This window comes from Perca fluviatilis, chromosome 8, assembly GCF_010015445.1.
Source record: "Perca fluviatilis chromosome 8, GENO_Pfluv_1.0, whole genome shotgun sequence".
NCBI classification, from domain to species: Eukaryota; Metazoa; Chordata; class Actinopteri; order Perciformes; family Percidae; genus Perca; species Perca fluviatilis.
The window spans coordinates 19,814,099-19,826,947 of NC_053119.1; the positions used below are offsets into that span (position 1 = coordinate 19,814,099).

General features: G+C 40.2%; 1 protein-coding gene across 1 annotated transcript; it reads left to right on the forward strand.

Annotated features, from left to right (window-relative positions):
* The first annotated feature begins 4,326 nt into the window (after window positions 1-4,326).
* lmo2 (LIM domain only 2 (rhombotin-like 1)) lies at window positions 4,327-8,818 on the forward strand. The gene is made up of 3 exons (XM_039809504.1): window positions 4,327-4,978; window positions 6,068-6,283; window positions 7,440-8,818. The coding sequence occupies exons 1-3, from the start codon at window positions 4,938-4,940 to the stop codon at window positions 7,663-7,665; spliced, it is 483 nt and encodes a 160-aa protein (XP_039665438.1). The 5' UTR covers window positions 4,327-4,937; the 3' UTR covers window positions 7,666-8,818.
* Window positions 8,819-12,849: the final 4,031 nt, after the last annotated feature.

Below are 12,849 nucleotides of genomic sequence, written 5' to 3' on the forward strand. Positions count from 1 at the left end.
ATATCTGACTCTGAAATCTAAAACTAAACTAAACTAAACTAAACTAAAAAACGATCTATTTTTAATAAATTGATTGAGGCATTTACCATTATAAGACAAAATGAATAGCTTCCTTATAAACACAGAGGACATACGCATACACAATGCTGAAAACAAATGAATACATATTTGATTATCTAACTTTTCCAATATCTTTTGGGCCATTGATATGTGTTTCTGTTTTTTCTTCACCTTTGAGCACAGACTTATCAGTGTTTAAAGGGCAGCAAACTAACCAGAAGAATGTGAAACCAGCTCGCTTTTGTTTTGCCAAATACAGGAAGCAGTTAACATGGCTGCACAGCTTTTTGATTGCACTGTTCCACTGAAAGTGTTTTCTTTTAGGGATAATACTGATTATGGGAGGATCCCAAGGGTAAGTGAAGCTCCCTTTCAACGAGTGACTCATTTCCGCAGCCTGCTGTATTTCAATCAAACAACAACACTGAACACAGTCCACCGGCCATTTTCTAAAAGAATTCCAGGGTGTTTCCTCGTCTGACCTCTGACCTTTACACAGTGACATTTTAAAACTCACCATAAAACTTACAATGAATCCCACTCTAATTTAAACCCATGTGGTAACAGTGAACAATAAAATATTCCCACCGTAGTTGTCCTGTGACAGTTCAGGAGGAGGGCTTTGAAACAGTTGCCAATTATCACTTCATTTCAGATTAGGCAGGAAGCGGTTGGCTTTGCTATTGCTGTTCCAGAGTTCGTGCTATCAAAGCGTCACCAACACATCCAGAGTCCCCATATTTCAGGAAATCGGCCTGCAAGCCTGTGCCCAGCTAGTCCATGATGTATGGATAACCATCTTTATTCCACTACTAAAGAGATCTATTTAACGACCCATCTATGATTCAGCAAGATGATGGATATTGGTTGTATATCCTGCAACAGCCTTCCTATGCTTTGCTATTTAGTAGAGGAAGTTGTAACTTGTAAAACATTCACATTATTTTGCTGAATAATGAGAGAAATAGCTGTATATGTTTTCTTAGTGCTGACACTCATTTTCCAGCTGCCTTAAAATTCCACACTGCTTTCAACTCCATAATACTCTCAGTACCAAACAGGCAAAACAGGAAACTGGACATGAGTGACACCACTTCCCAAAAGGTTGTACATTCTTAACTGTTTGTTCCTCAAATTCTACCTTAAATTGGAATAAAAGTGGAAACGATTGTCCGCTTGCCCATGACATAACATGTATGATTGAATATCTACAAATCTTATTTTGAAAATTCAGATTGAGACATGAAGTTTACACCTGCTTTCTGGTGACATTTAGGAAGCCTAAACACACAAATAAGGGTTTTACCGCCTAATGAGCAGAAGCTAGTTTTTAATGGTGCACTGTAAGCTGTGTTACTCCTATCATACTTAACCATCTGGAGTCAACCTGTCTATCTGGGAAGCCATGAGAGGGGTGCCATCATGCACGTGAGAGAGTGGGGGGGGGGGGTAGGAAGTGATTGCAGTGTGCACCAACCCCCCCAGGAAAGCTTCATCTCTGCATGCCAGTTGCACATCCTCTGGGCTTTCTCAGTCAACTCCACAGGAAGTATGACTTGGGTGTCATATCAGTACTAACTTTCTCTTCTCTTGTTTCTCGTTGAGCTTTGCGTTTGTGCAACATGACATTTTGCAGGGTTGAGAGATCATGGTAATGATGTGTACTTCTGATTAAGCTCTTCTGATTAAGCTCCTCGTATACTATCAGTTGTGTTCATCATTGCAAAGACGTGTGAAAACAAACACTGTACAAACCCACTAAACTTTATTTTAAATTCCTGTTGAGAAGCCAAGAATTCTATAGACAAAGAATTATGCAAAAGACATTTCATGTAACTGTGCAGAATGATGTTGATAATGATGTATTGTGACATAGCTTAAATGCAGTGTTGGAATAAGTAGATACAGAGTATACACAGTATTGCTATGTGATCAGATTGTTGCTAGTTAAACAGTGTTTAATCTACTTTAGGGACATTAAGATTGAAAGTTCATTATTGACCTTGGAAACAGCATTTGACAAAAACTCTTACGAAAAAGTCCACCCAGTAGCTAAACTGGAGCGTTCAACTGTATCACACCATCTTCCTCAGGAGATGTAATATGATGATGAAATATAAATGTTTCACATTTAACTTCATTTCTTTAAGTACTTCTCATCTATGGCTTAAAAGTTTAGACTAGCTGTGGCCGGTTAGCTCAGTTGGTAGGGCGGGAACACATATGCAGAGGTTGGTTCCTTGATGCAGAAGGTCCAGGGTTTGAGTCCGACCTCCGACGGTTTTCCTGAATGTCTTCCCCCTCTCTCTCTCCCCTTTCATATTTCAGCTTTCTTATCCAATAAATGCAGAAATGCCCAAAAATTTAAAAATAAAGTTGAGACTGATTGTGTGATACGATCCAAAACTCCACAACAGCTACAGAGTAGACCATGTGGAAAGATTGTCAAGACTAACTCTTTTGGCTGAGGAAGATTGTGTGATATGATGGAAAGCTCCAGATCAGCTGCAGAGTGGACCTGGTGGTGAGACTACCTAAAGGAAGTAAAAGGGGGGATTTTAGGGTTCAAATGTGTGCCATTTTTTATTTAGTTAAGACTAAGAAAATCAACATAGCCCTTGCACTGTGCTGTTATTTTGTACAAAGACAGTAGGCAAAAACCTTGCACTGAAAATGTTTTTCATTGGAGGGATATAAAGTGAGTTTTATCTCTGTCAAGCTGCTCTGCTTTCTGTGTAGCTGGCACAACACGGTGCCATGTTCACCTTGCTTCTGGGCCCCTGTATCTATTCAGTGAGCCTAAACAGTCCAACAACTGTTTAGCCCAAGGGTGCATTCAACCTGAATTTAGAGTTTGCCTGCGATCTTCCACCATTGCATCTGGCTGAGGAGCTGAGTTGAGGTGCTTTATCTCCTTGCCCAGTCCAACTGCTGTCAGTGTCCCTCCCTCCTGCAGGCAGCCTCGAGGCATTGGCAGCAGATAAGAGGAAGAGCCAACAGCAGCTCTGGTTTGAAAGAGAAAGGCTGTGAGGACACCAACTACAAATATAATTGCATTCATTTCTCAGAAACGACTTTCAAAAGATCATATTTTTGGGGTATTTTTATAGCATTAGTCATCTTCTCTCCTCCACCAGTTCTTTAGTTTGTAGGCCTATCTTGTAATTCAAAAGCTCTGTGAGAAGACAAACGTAGAGGAAAAAAAAGATGAATCATATATATTGGAAACTGCAATCTATCAACTTATGTTGACATAATTGTGTGATGCAATGTTTTATTTATTGTGTATTGTTCCTATACAGAAATCAGTGTTATCAGTTTTTTACTATTCTGCCCTGATGAGGTTGAAACCGGTAAGCGTTGTATGCCCAACTAAACAAGGGCTTTTGATATAACTTCTCTTATATCTTTAATTAGGAGCACTCCTGGACTTGGACTACATTAAAACTAACTGTGTCTCTTCATTCTTTTAGTATGTACTTATACTTGTTTTGATAGTTTTGCGTATAAATAAACTGCATTCAAAATTCTACTTGAGAGTAAAAGTACCTAAGTATTACCAGCCAAATGTAGGCCTACTAAAGTATAAAAAATAAAAGTACTCATTATGCAGAACCAGAATGTTAAATTGTGGAGCCCTCAATGTCGAATATTTCATCTTTTGTGCACACAGTTTTGTGCAACAAGATAAAAAAGAATAATGATTTTGGGATTTCAGTGGCTGCCCTGTTAGTTTTGTTGTGGGACAAGTTACAAATTGGTGAGCTTATTTAAATCCCAACATAGATGTGTACAACTTCAGCCTGAATAGGTCTAATCAGCAGTATGTAGTACCTCTAATCTATAATATGTATATATATCAAAATTGTACTGAAATACAGTAGGCTACTTGAGTACATGTAGTTACTTTCCACCATTGTTAATGACTCACCAGCCAGAGAGAAGTTTCACAACTTGTTAGCCCAAAAGTTGTTCTAATTAATAGCATATAGGCCAACTGATCTATAAAACATTAGGCCTAGGACATTATTTATTAACTCTTGATAAAGCCATTACAACTGATAAATCCTTTATAAAGGTTGAAAGTTGAACAACTCTCTACAGACTACATTTTCTCGTCCCTGTTAATTGCAGTCCACTGTAGGCTATTTACCAGGAAAATACACGAAGCCTGTACTAATTCATGCCACTCTTTATCTTTTGTCCTATCGGCACTTTGGTGAAGCAAAGCATATAATGAACTCATTAGTCTCAGTCACGACCTAAAACTCCCCGCCAGGCCTGACTGAGCAGGCTGTGCGGTGTTTAGCTGTCGCTTTAAGACCGATTTCCCCCCATTGTCAAACAGTCGTGAGCAGGAAGAGGGAAACGAAAGCAGAGACCGAGGGAGCCCGACGTATTTAAACACGATGCTGCTGCCGCACAATAACGGTGACCACGGCTGCATACAGTGGAGCGCGTCTGCAGCCCGCTCAGTTAAAAAAGACGCACGGACACGGAGATCCCCGCAAGTGACCTTTTTTATCGGATTGACTGTGTTTTAATTTACTAAACGGACAGTCCGCAAAGTCGCTGCAGGATGATAAAATATAGACTTGTGAGACATGTAAGTGTCACCGCGGGTCAATGCCTCAGGAAATGATGACAGTCTCCTCCATCATCGCTTAGCTGTTTAGAGCGAAATTGCCTTCTCTTGCGGCCATTTCCTCAATTGGTTATTAATTTAACACACGAAAAGCTTAAACCGGCGTCTTGGAGGCTGTGGGAGCAGGTGCAGCGCGTCTTGGCTTTGGTCTGCCCGCAGGCAGCTTCACAGGTAGCCGCTGCTGTGGACTCTGAAACCTAATCTGGATCCGGCTGGACATCATATCTTAGACATGACATCCACTATAGAGAGGAAGACACTGGAAGCCAATGAGTAAGTAGCTTAGGCATAAACAGGCAATATTATTATTTCTGATATAAAAAGACATTCAAGGACGCACGCATCATCATTGTGACAACTATCTCACGTGCTATAACTGCAGATGGCTGATAGCATGAGGTCAGGATTCTCCTGCTGATAGGCAAGACAAATGACCACGTTCATGTCCAGAAGCAGACTGTTAAAAGTGTGTTTAACAGGGAATAAAAATAGCTCAAGTAAGAAGAAGTTCAGTGTGAGTGAAGGGTCCTAAAGGTAGCCTAAGATATTTAAGTCTGCAGGCGTTTTATTATAGGCTATTTTGCATAAAGGCATAATATGCTGTATATAGGAGGGCTTTCTCCTTCAAATGCAGCTGCCTGCCAGGGGTCAGTAATTACAAAAATGTGCAACCAAACATTATTCAAACATGATGAACTTTATTTAAATTCTAGTGGAAAAATTAAATACCAAATTTGTCAGGCTTTGAGCTGGTGTACAAGACATCAAAATTTACATTTGATTAATGGTGAAGCCACAAAAAACATGAAGAAGTCTTGGGTTTGAATATTTCACTAACCATCTTCAATGAAGAATTGGAACAACATATACAAGTATACATATTTGACATTTATTTATTGCGGAGGAATAACCCCTTGAGATGAACCTATATACAATGTACAGACGATGTATAAGATTGTCTGTATATTGTATATACAAGCTTAATGTTAAAATTAAAACTTCCTAATGGGAAAGAAAACTGTAACATTGAATTGTAAGGGGTTAATAAAGTAGCATTTGTTTTGTGGCTAGAGTAATATATTTTACAATATCCAATGGCTCCCTCAGGTGGACAGTATCAAACTGCAATTGTAAGTAACTAAGGATGGACATATTAGAATCAGTGGACCAATAGGCATTGCAAGACCATTTTGAAAGTCTGGGCTCTAAGCTCTATTGTTTTGAAAATCTCAAAATATGAACAAATTAACAAACATTGTAGATAACAGGGGTAATTAAATGAATTAATTGAGAATAAAAACTAACATTTGGTGTATCCCTAGAATATATTTGTTTTTCTGACCAGTTTTCTTTCTGGTCTAGGGAGCCCGTGGATGAGGTCCTCCAGATGCCCCCGTCTCTGCTGACATGTGGTGGGTGTCAGCAGAGTATCGGTGACAGATTCTTCCTAAAGGCCATCGAGCAGTACTGGCATGAGGACTGCCTGAGCTGCGACCTGTGTGGCTGTCGACTCGGGGAGGTGGGCCGCCGGCTCTACTACAAGCTGGGAAGAAAACTATGTCGGAGAGACTACCTCAGGTTGGTCCGATGGTGCATTGTCGTAACATCATGATTTAATCAAGCGGTTTGTTAGTTCGCAGTTTTGTTCTTATTGTCGTCAAATCCAAAGAAAAGACCAACAAGTATGTCTGTGTAGCCGAAGCCTGTCATAGCCAGACCCCAATTGCTGTCAATCATCAATGAGCATTAGGTAACATGTTTCTTCCCTATGATGAACATGGGCACTTTGATAACTTAGTATTGATTAATTAGTAATTGATTACAGGAGAAATAAGATGACAACTGAGGCAGTGGAAATCAAAGGTTCAGTAATAGAAAGAGTGAACACATACAAGTATTTGGGCATTGTTTTTAATGATAGGCTAACATGGTCAGATCATGTTTACTTACTGATCAAAAAATTAAGTCCACGTGTATACTGTATGAGGAAGTTGCAGTCCTTTAAGGTGAATACAGATGTGGTGAGAATGTTTTTAATGTCAGTGATATGTAGTGTTTGGAGTTATGTGGTGGGTTGGGTTGGGAATGCTGGGATAACCAAGAAGTCCAGGATTGATAGAGTGACTACAAGGGCTGGAAAAATGGTAGGAGAGTTAAATACAGTGGATCAAGTATATGACGACCGTCTGGCAAAAATATCACAGAAAATAACGAGGGACCCGGGTCACCCTCTTCATGGTAATTTGACTGGCAGAGTTATGGAATGTAGTGGTAGGCTAAGACCTCCTGTGACACGAACTAAGCGGTATGCTCTCTCTTTTATACCTCAGACTATCATAGAGCACAACAAGCACTTTAAACGTACATTTTTATAAATTCTGTATTGTATTTATGTATTGTATTGTTATTTTATATTGTATTATATTGTATTTATTGTATTGTATTAGGCGGGTATGAGCACTGTAATATCCATTTTTATGGATGAAATAAACTTGACTTTGAGTCACATACACTGTTCTGGTGCTATAAATACTTACAAATACACCAATAGTCCTGGATAAAGATCTGTTTAATCAAGTGACCACAAACAGAAATCAGTAGTATTATTCCAGTATAGGTATATGGTCAGGGAAATAGATCCACAGTAGCTAAATGGAGACTCAAGGGATTCCTTAAAGTTTCATGTTTTTGATCTCCTTCTCAGTATTATGTTGATATCTTCTCATCCATTCAGGCTTTTCGGTCAGGACGGTCTCTGTGCTTCCTGTGAGAAGAGGATTCGAGCATTTGAGATGACGATGCGTGTGCGGGACAAGGTTTACCATCTGGAGTGCTTCAAGTGTGCCGCCTGCCAGAAGCACTTCTGCGTCGGTGACCGCTACCTGCTCATCAACTCAGACATTGTGTGCGAGCAGGACATCTTTGAGTGGACCAAACTCAACAATAACAACATGGTTTAGCAGATAATCTTGCTCAACATCAAGCGTCACTCTGTCTTTTTCCCATGCTGGCTTTGAAGGGAACAAACCATTGGTAAACTGACTTTTTGCAGTCTGTGCAGGCTTTATCATGCATCTGACATTTACATGGAATAATTTTAACATTAAAAGAGAGGCTATAATCTCTGCATGGCTCCCTGCTGGAGACTAATCAAGACTGCACCAGCAATAACAAAGCTTTTCATCTAAGGCTTCATCCTTAAATACAAAAAATGCTTAAATACTGAAAATACTTAAACATCCAATAATATTTGTTTGTTAGACACATTGGGATTTTAGAACTTTAGCAATGAACAAAAACTAAATCTTTGTCAAGTTTCTTTTAGTCAAACACTGTTTCATCACCTCAGTCTGGTCCGGAGAATGAGAATGAGGTTTTATTTTATGGATAGGTAATTTCCTGAGAATTATTACTATATTTGTATTTTTTATCTGAATCTGCAAAGTAACTTAAGTTATCAAATAAATGTAGTACAGTAAAAAGTCCTTTATATTTCCCTCTGAAATGTAGGCTATTGGAGTAGAAATATATAGTAGCAGAAAATGGAACTACTCAAGTACAAGTACCTCAAAATTGTACTTAAGTACATACTTGAATAAATGTACTTACATTCCACCACTGGTACTGATTATAGGGGAAATAGAAACTTCATCAAAGGAACTGCTCTGTTTTAAATCCAAGTAAATATTGATTCATTATTCATTAATTATTTGAAGTTTAATATTTCATATATGTTGAATTATACTTGCATGTTCAACCTGCTGCATTGACTCTCTGCTTTTTATATGACTAGTTTTGTATGAAACTTCCCTAGGAAAATAGTGATAATTTATTAGTAAATTACAGACCTGTAAAATTAAGCATTACAAGATTGTCATGTTACAAATGGAATACAAAGTCCATATTATAAAGTCCCTGATCAGAATGATTGCACTGTATTGCCAGGTTAAACTGGTGGCGCCCTCTAGTGATCGAGGTATCCCATGCAATACTGATTTTACTGACTTTGGAGCTGTTTCCAGTCTGTCTTTTGTAATTGGTACACCTCTCTGGATATGCACCCATGGCTTTTTGAATATTTACTATTAAATACATTTCAATTAGAGAAACAATGATGATCTTTGGCGTGAGTGTCTTCCTGTGAGTTACAGAGAAACTTAAAGGTATACGCCACTGTTTGCTGAAATAGGGCCTCTCACGGTCTCCCCTAACTGTAGATAGGTGGGCCAACGCATTTTTTGTGCATGCATTGTTTTAGTCCGGTGCAACACCGGCAGCGCTGCCGTTAGCTTAGCGTAGTGAATGGAATCCTATGTTGCCGGTTAGCATGTTGTGAGTAAAAGTGAGCCAACAAAAGACAAAAAAAACAACCTAATTACTTGCACTGAGACAAAAAATGCGTTGGCCCACCTATCTACAGCTAGGGGAGACCGTGATAAGAGCTATTTCAACAAACGGTGGCGTATTCCTTTAAAAATCATTCAAAGGAACATAAGACAGCCACCAACAACAATCCATACTACTAATTCTAAGCAGGTTTTAAGTATACTACAAGTAAACTGTTGAGGGACAGTGATCTCCCACAATGCAGTGCCAAGAAGAAATGAAGGAGCTTCTTCTTTCTTTCTTTTTATCTAATTTTGAATGTTTAATTGGCGGTTGTATTGAAAAGTTGCAGTTTAACTGCTTTTGCACTGTGCACATATTGTATAATTTCCTGTCAGTACAAACTATGTTGGTTTCTTGTATACTAACTGCAAGCCAACAACATAAGATTAGTGCATAGTATATACTCCACACAATTAGTATATATGAATAGGGACAGAGCTATGACTGTTGCTTTGCAGTGCCCGTTGAAAATGTGCCTGTTTGGAACGGGCCGATTGCTTGGCCTGTAGTATTGCTGCTTGTAGAATTCATCAAAACCAAATTGTACCCCCAAAGGACCCCAAACCATTTCATATGTTACTTCCCTGTATACCTTACTACTAAATTACTGATTTACCTGACAGAGAACGTTGCAGATTCAGAATGTAATCACAAAATATCACAATGAAAATGTGGAGTAATCAGACATTAGCGTCATGGACTCATGGCAGTGTGCTACCCATCCGTTATGAGAGACAATCAGCACATTGCGTTAATCAACCACCAGAACTGGACTGTGTGTGTGTGTGTGTGTGTGTGTGTGTGTGTGTGTGTGTGCGTGCGAACGCGCAGAGAGACAGAGAGAGAGAGAGAGAGAGAGAGAGAGAGAGAGAGAGAGAGAGAGAGAGAGAGTGTGTGTGTTGTCTCGTGTCGTGTGATCGTTAACGAATTTAACATTTCAGCAGAGGTGTTAATTTCCATACAGGTTTAATGGCTTGACAGTTAACGGTGAAGTAGGGGATTTGATTCGCGGGGGTATTTTGGTGACGGTAATGTTATTAGTTAGCAGTACCTAATTAACCCGACCCAGGGCGAGTCTGATGAAAACTGATGTGTCTGCCCGGTTCAGCTCTGAGATTTTCTCGTATTGCACGGCGCTGTGAAGGAATAATCTAAAAAGTAAGTGACGAAAAGTAAGTTTGGTATATCCACCAATCATGTCGTTGGAAGCAGGAAAAGAGTCAACAGCGGTAACACACCCCCCCACCCCCGCTGTTGTAAAGCATCTTGCATATGGTGTGTATGGCGTGCAGGTTACCTTCCCACCAAACACGCCCCCAAACACGGACAACGATGTGACTCAAAAACAGTGTCTGGTAGCCTGTCTATGGTATAGTGGCATCACGCTCTGTCAAGACACCTGTCAAGTTTAAAATCCATCGGACTAACGGTTCTTGAGATATGCGCAACACACACACACACACACACACACACACACACACACACACACACACACACACACACACACACACACACACACACACACACACACACACACACACACACACACACACACACACACACACACACACACACACGTTCCTGAAATGTATCTAGCAGCAGATCCTGGTGAAAGTTATACTGGTCTTAGCCACAAGAGGTCACTAAAACATTTGTTTATTCATAAATTCCAACCATGAATAACAGTTCAGTTATCAGGGTTGTTTTGGCCAGGTCAAGGAGAGCTGCTGGACATTATACTATTAATTATTGCAAAAACCATTGTGGGATGCAGCTTTTTCTCATAATAAACTCTCCTGGCAGGGCAAAAAGAGAGAATGAATTCTTGAGAGAGAAACAGAAGAAATAATGATAATGAAGTCATGATGTTTTGGCCTGTAACATTCACTGACAGGGCTTTCCAATCCTTGCTGTCTGTCTTCAAAGCTAGTACCCTGACAGAGTTTCCGCTCTCTTCTTTATGTCTGCCAGCTACCAACTCACTCTGACAGCCACAAGGCGTGCTCCTCCAGTGCCATCCCACAACCTCCTGCCATCCCCAGTTATATTTACAGGCATAACATCAATAATTGAATCCATAAATTGCTCTTGCGTGTGAGGTTGGGAAAGAAGGCGCCTGACCACACCGTATTAGTGGGTGAGAGAAACAGCGTTAAGTGACTTTAAAAATGTGAAAAATGTGATTTGCAAACATAGACAAAGGAGAGAGAAAAACAGGAGAGGAGGGTAAAAAGGCAGAGCAACAACACTCCGGGATGGTGTCTCTAGCGTGGCCTGACAGTAGTTTATTCATAGACGAGGGAGGAGCGAAGGAACAGATAGAGTTAAAAACCCACCCAGGCTGAGATGACGCTTTAGCTAAAAGAGATGCTTATGGTGAAACTAACAAGTTTTCCCACAATAGAGATGGGAATATACTGTATAGGCACACATAGGGATACTGGGCCTTTAGTCATTTGGAGGTCTGCAGAATCAAGAATAGTCAGTGTGGCATTAAGCAATGCTTGAGGAATGGCCGCAAAGAAAAATCTACTACACGGTGGTCTCAACAACAAATCAGCTCCATATTGAACACCAGGCTTAAGATATGTGTGGTGAATAAATAACATAGTAACTACATAAACAATAGTATTGGAAGCAGCTCAGCAGTCTAAAACATCTACAACACTGGTGACATAGGACTGTTAACCCCTGTGCTTTGTTGACATTAATTCCTCATTGTTTGAGTTCTCATAAACCTCATTGCTGTGCGTAAAAAAATAACTGCAAAACCCAAAAATCTTTCCTTCATATATTATTTTTGTTTCTTCATTCATCATTTAGGCAAAGCATGAACAACTATTCCTTTTATTTGTCATTTACAGACAAAGAAATGTGTTAATCTACACAGTGATGTTGTTTGAGGTCAATTAACTCTTGTCCCCTGTTCGATCTCTTATGAGCAAACTATTATACTGTATAATGTCAATAAGAGACATCTCAATAGACAGATAGACAACCCTTTTCAGCCATGCTAGCAGCGTGGCTTTTAGGATGGGAATGTTGATCTGTTGGTCGATTGAGCCAGACTGAAAAATCTCAACAGTGATTGAATGGATTAAGGTGACATTTTTTACGGACATAAAAGGTCCTCAGAGGATAAATCCAACTGACTTTAGTGATTCCCTGACTTTCCTCTAGTGCCACCAAAAGGTTGACATTTTGTGCTTTTAGTAACATATCTTCAAAACTGTTGGATGCATTGGCATACAATGTGCTACAGATACCCATGGTGCCTGGAGGATGAACCCTAAAGGTGAGTTCTCTGACTTTGAATGACATTTTGTACAGACATGTCAAGGAAAGCTGGGACTCCCAAACAGAACATGAGTTTTAAAGGATGGTGTTTTACTCTTTATCTGTGGCACCCTTTCTACAAAGAGTTCACTGAGTTTAACGAGACTGGAGCTGAGGGGAAGCCAGGTCTCATCTCACGACATTGACACACACAACACACCGGCCTACAGAGACTCACAGCATCAGCCAAGCGGCCTGCGTTCTATCGGCCAGTTCTCCTCTGTTGCCCTGCAGGCTGAGCTTTACCAGAGCACTGCCCTGACTTGCACAGCAGCCTCAGCAGGACTCAATACAGCCCTGTGCCTCTTGTGTCATCCCTACCAGCTGTACACAAGGCCGGGAGTGTAGTGCTGTGTTTGTGTGCTGAGGGAGGCCTGTTTCATCTCCAGTGCCCATGTCACAGCAGTCCCGTACGGGTA

Bases quoted from the DNA above. Each gene is read 5' to 3' on its own strand.
- lmo2 (XM_039809504.1), top strand. From the start codon at position 4,938: ATGACATCCACTATAGAGAGGAAGACACTGGAAGCCAATGA. The intron at 4,979-6,067 runs GTAAGTAGCTTA...TTTCTGGTCTAG, and splicing joins AAGACACTGGAAGCCAATGA to GGAGCCCGTGGATGAGGTCC. The intron at 6,284-7,439 runs GTTGGTCCGATG...TCATCCATTCAG, and splicing joins TGTCGGAGAGACTACCTCAG to GCTTTTCGGTCAGGACGGTC.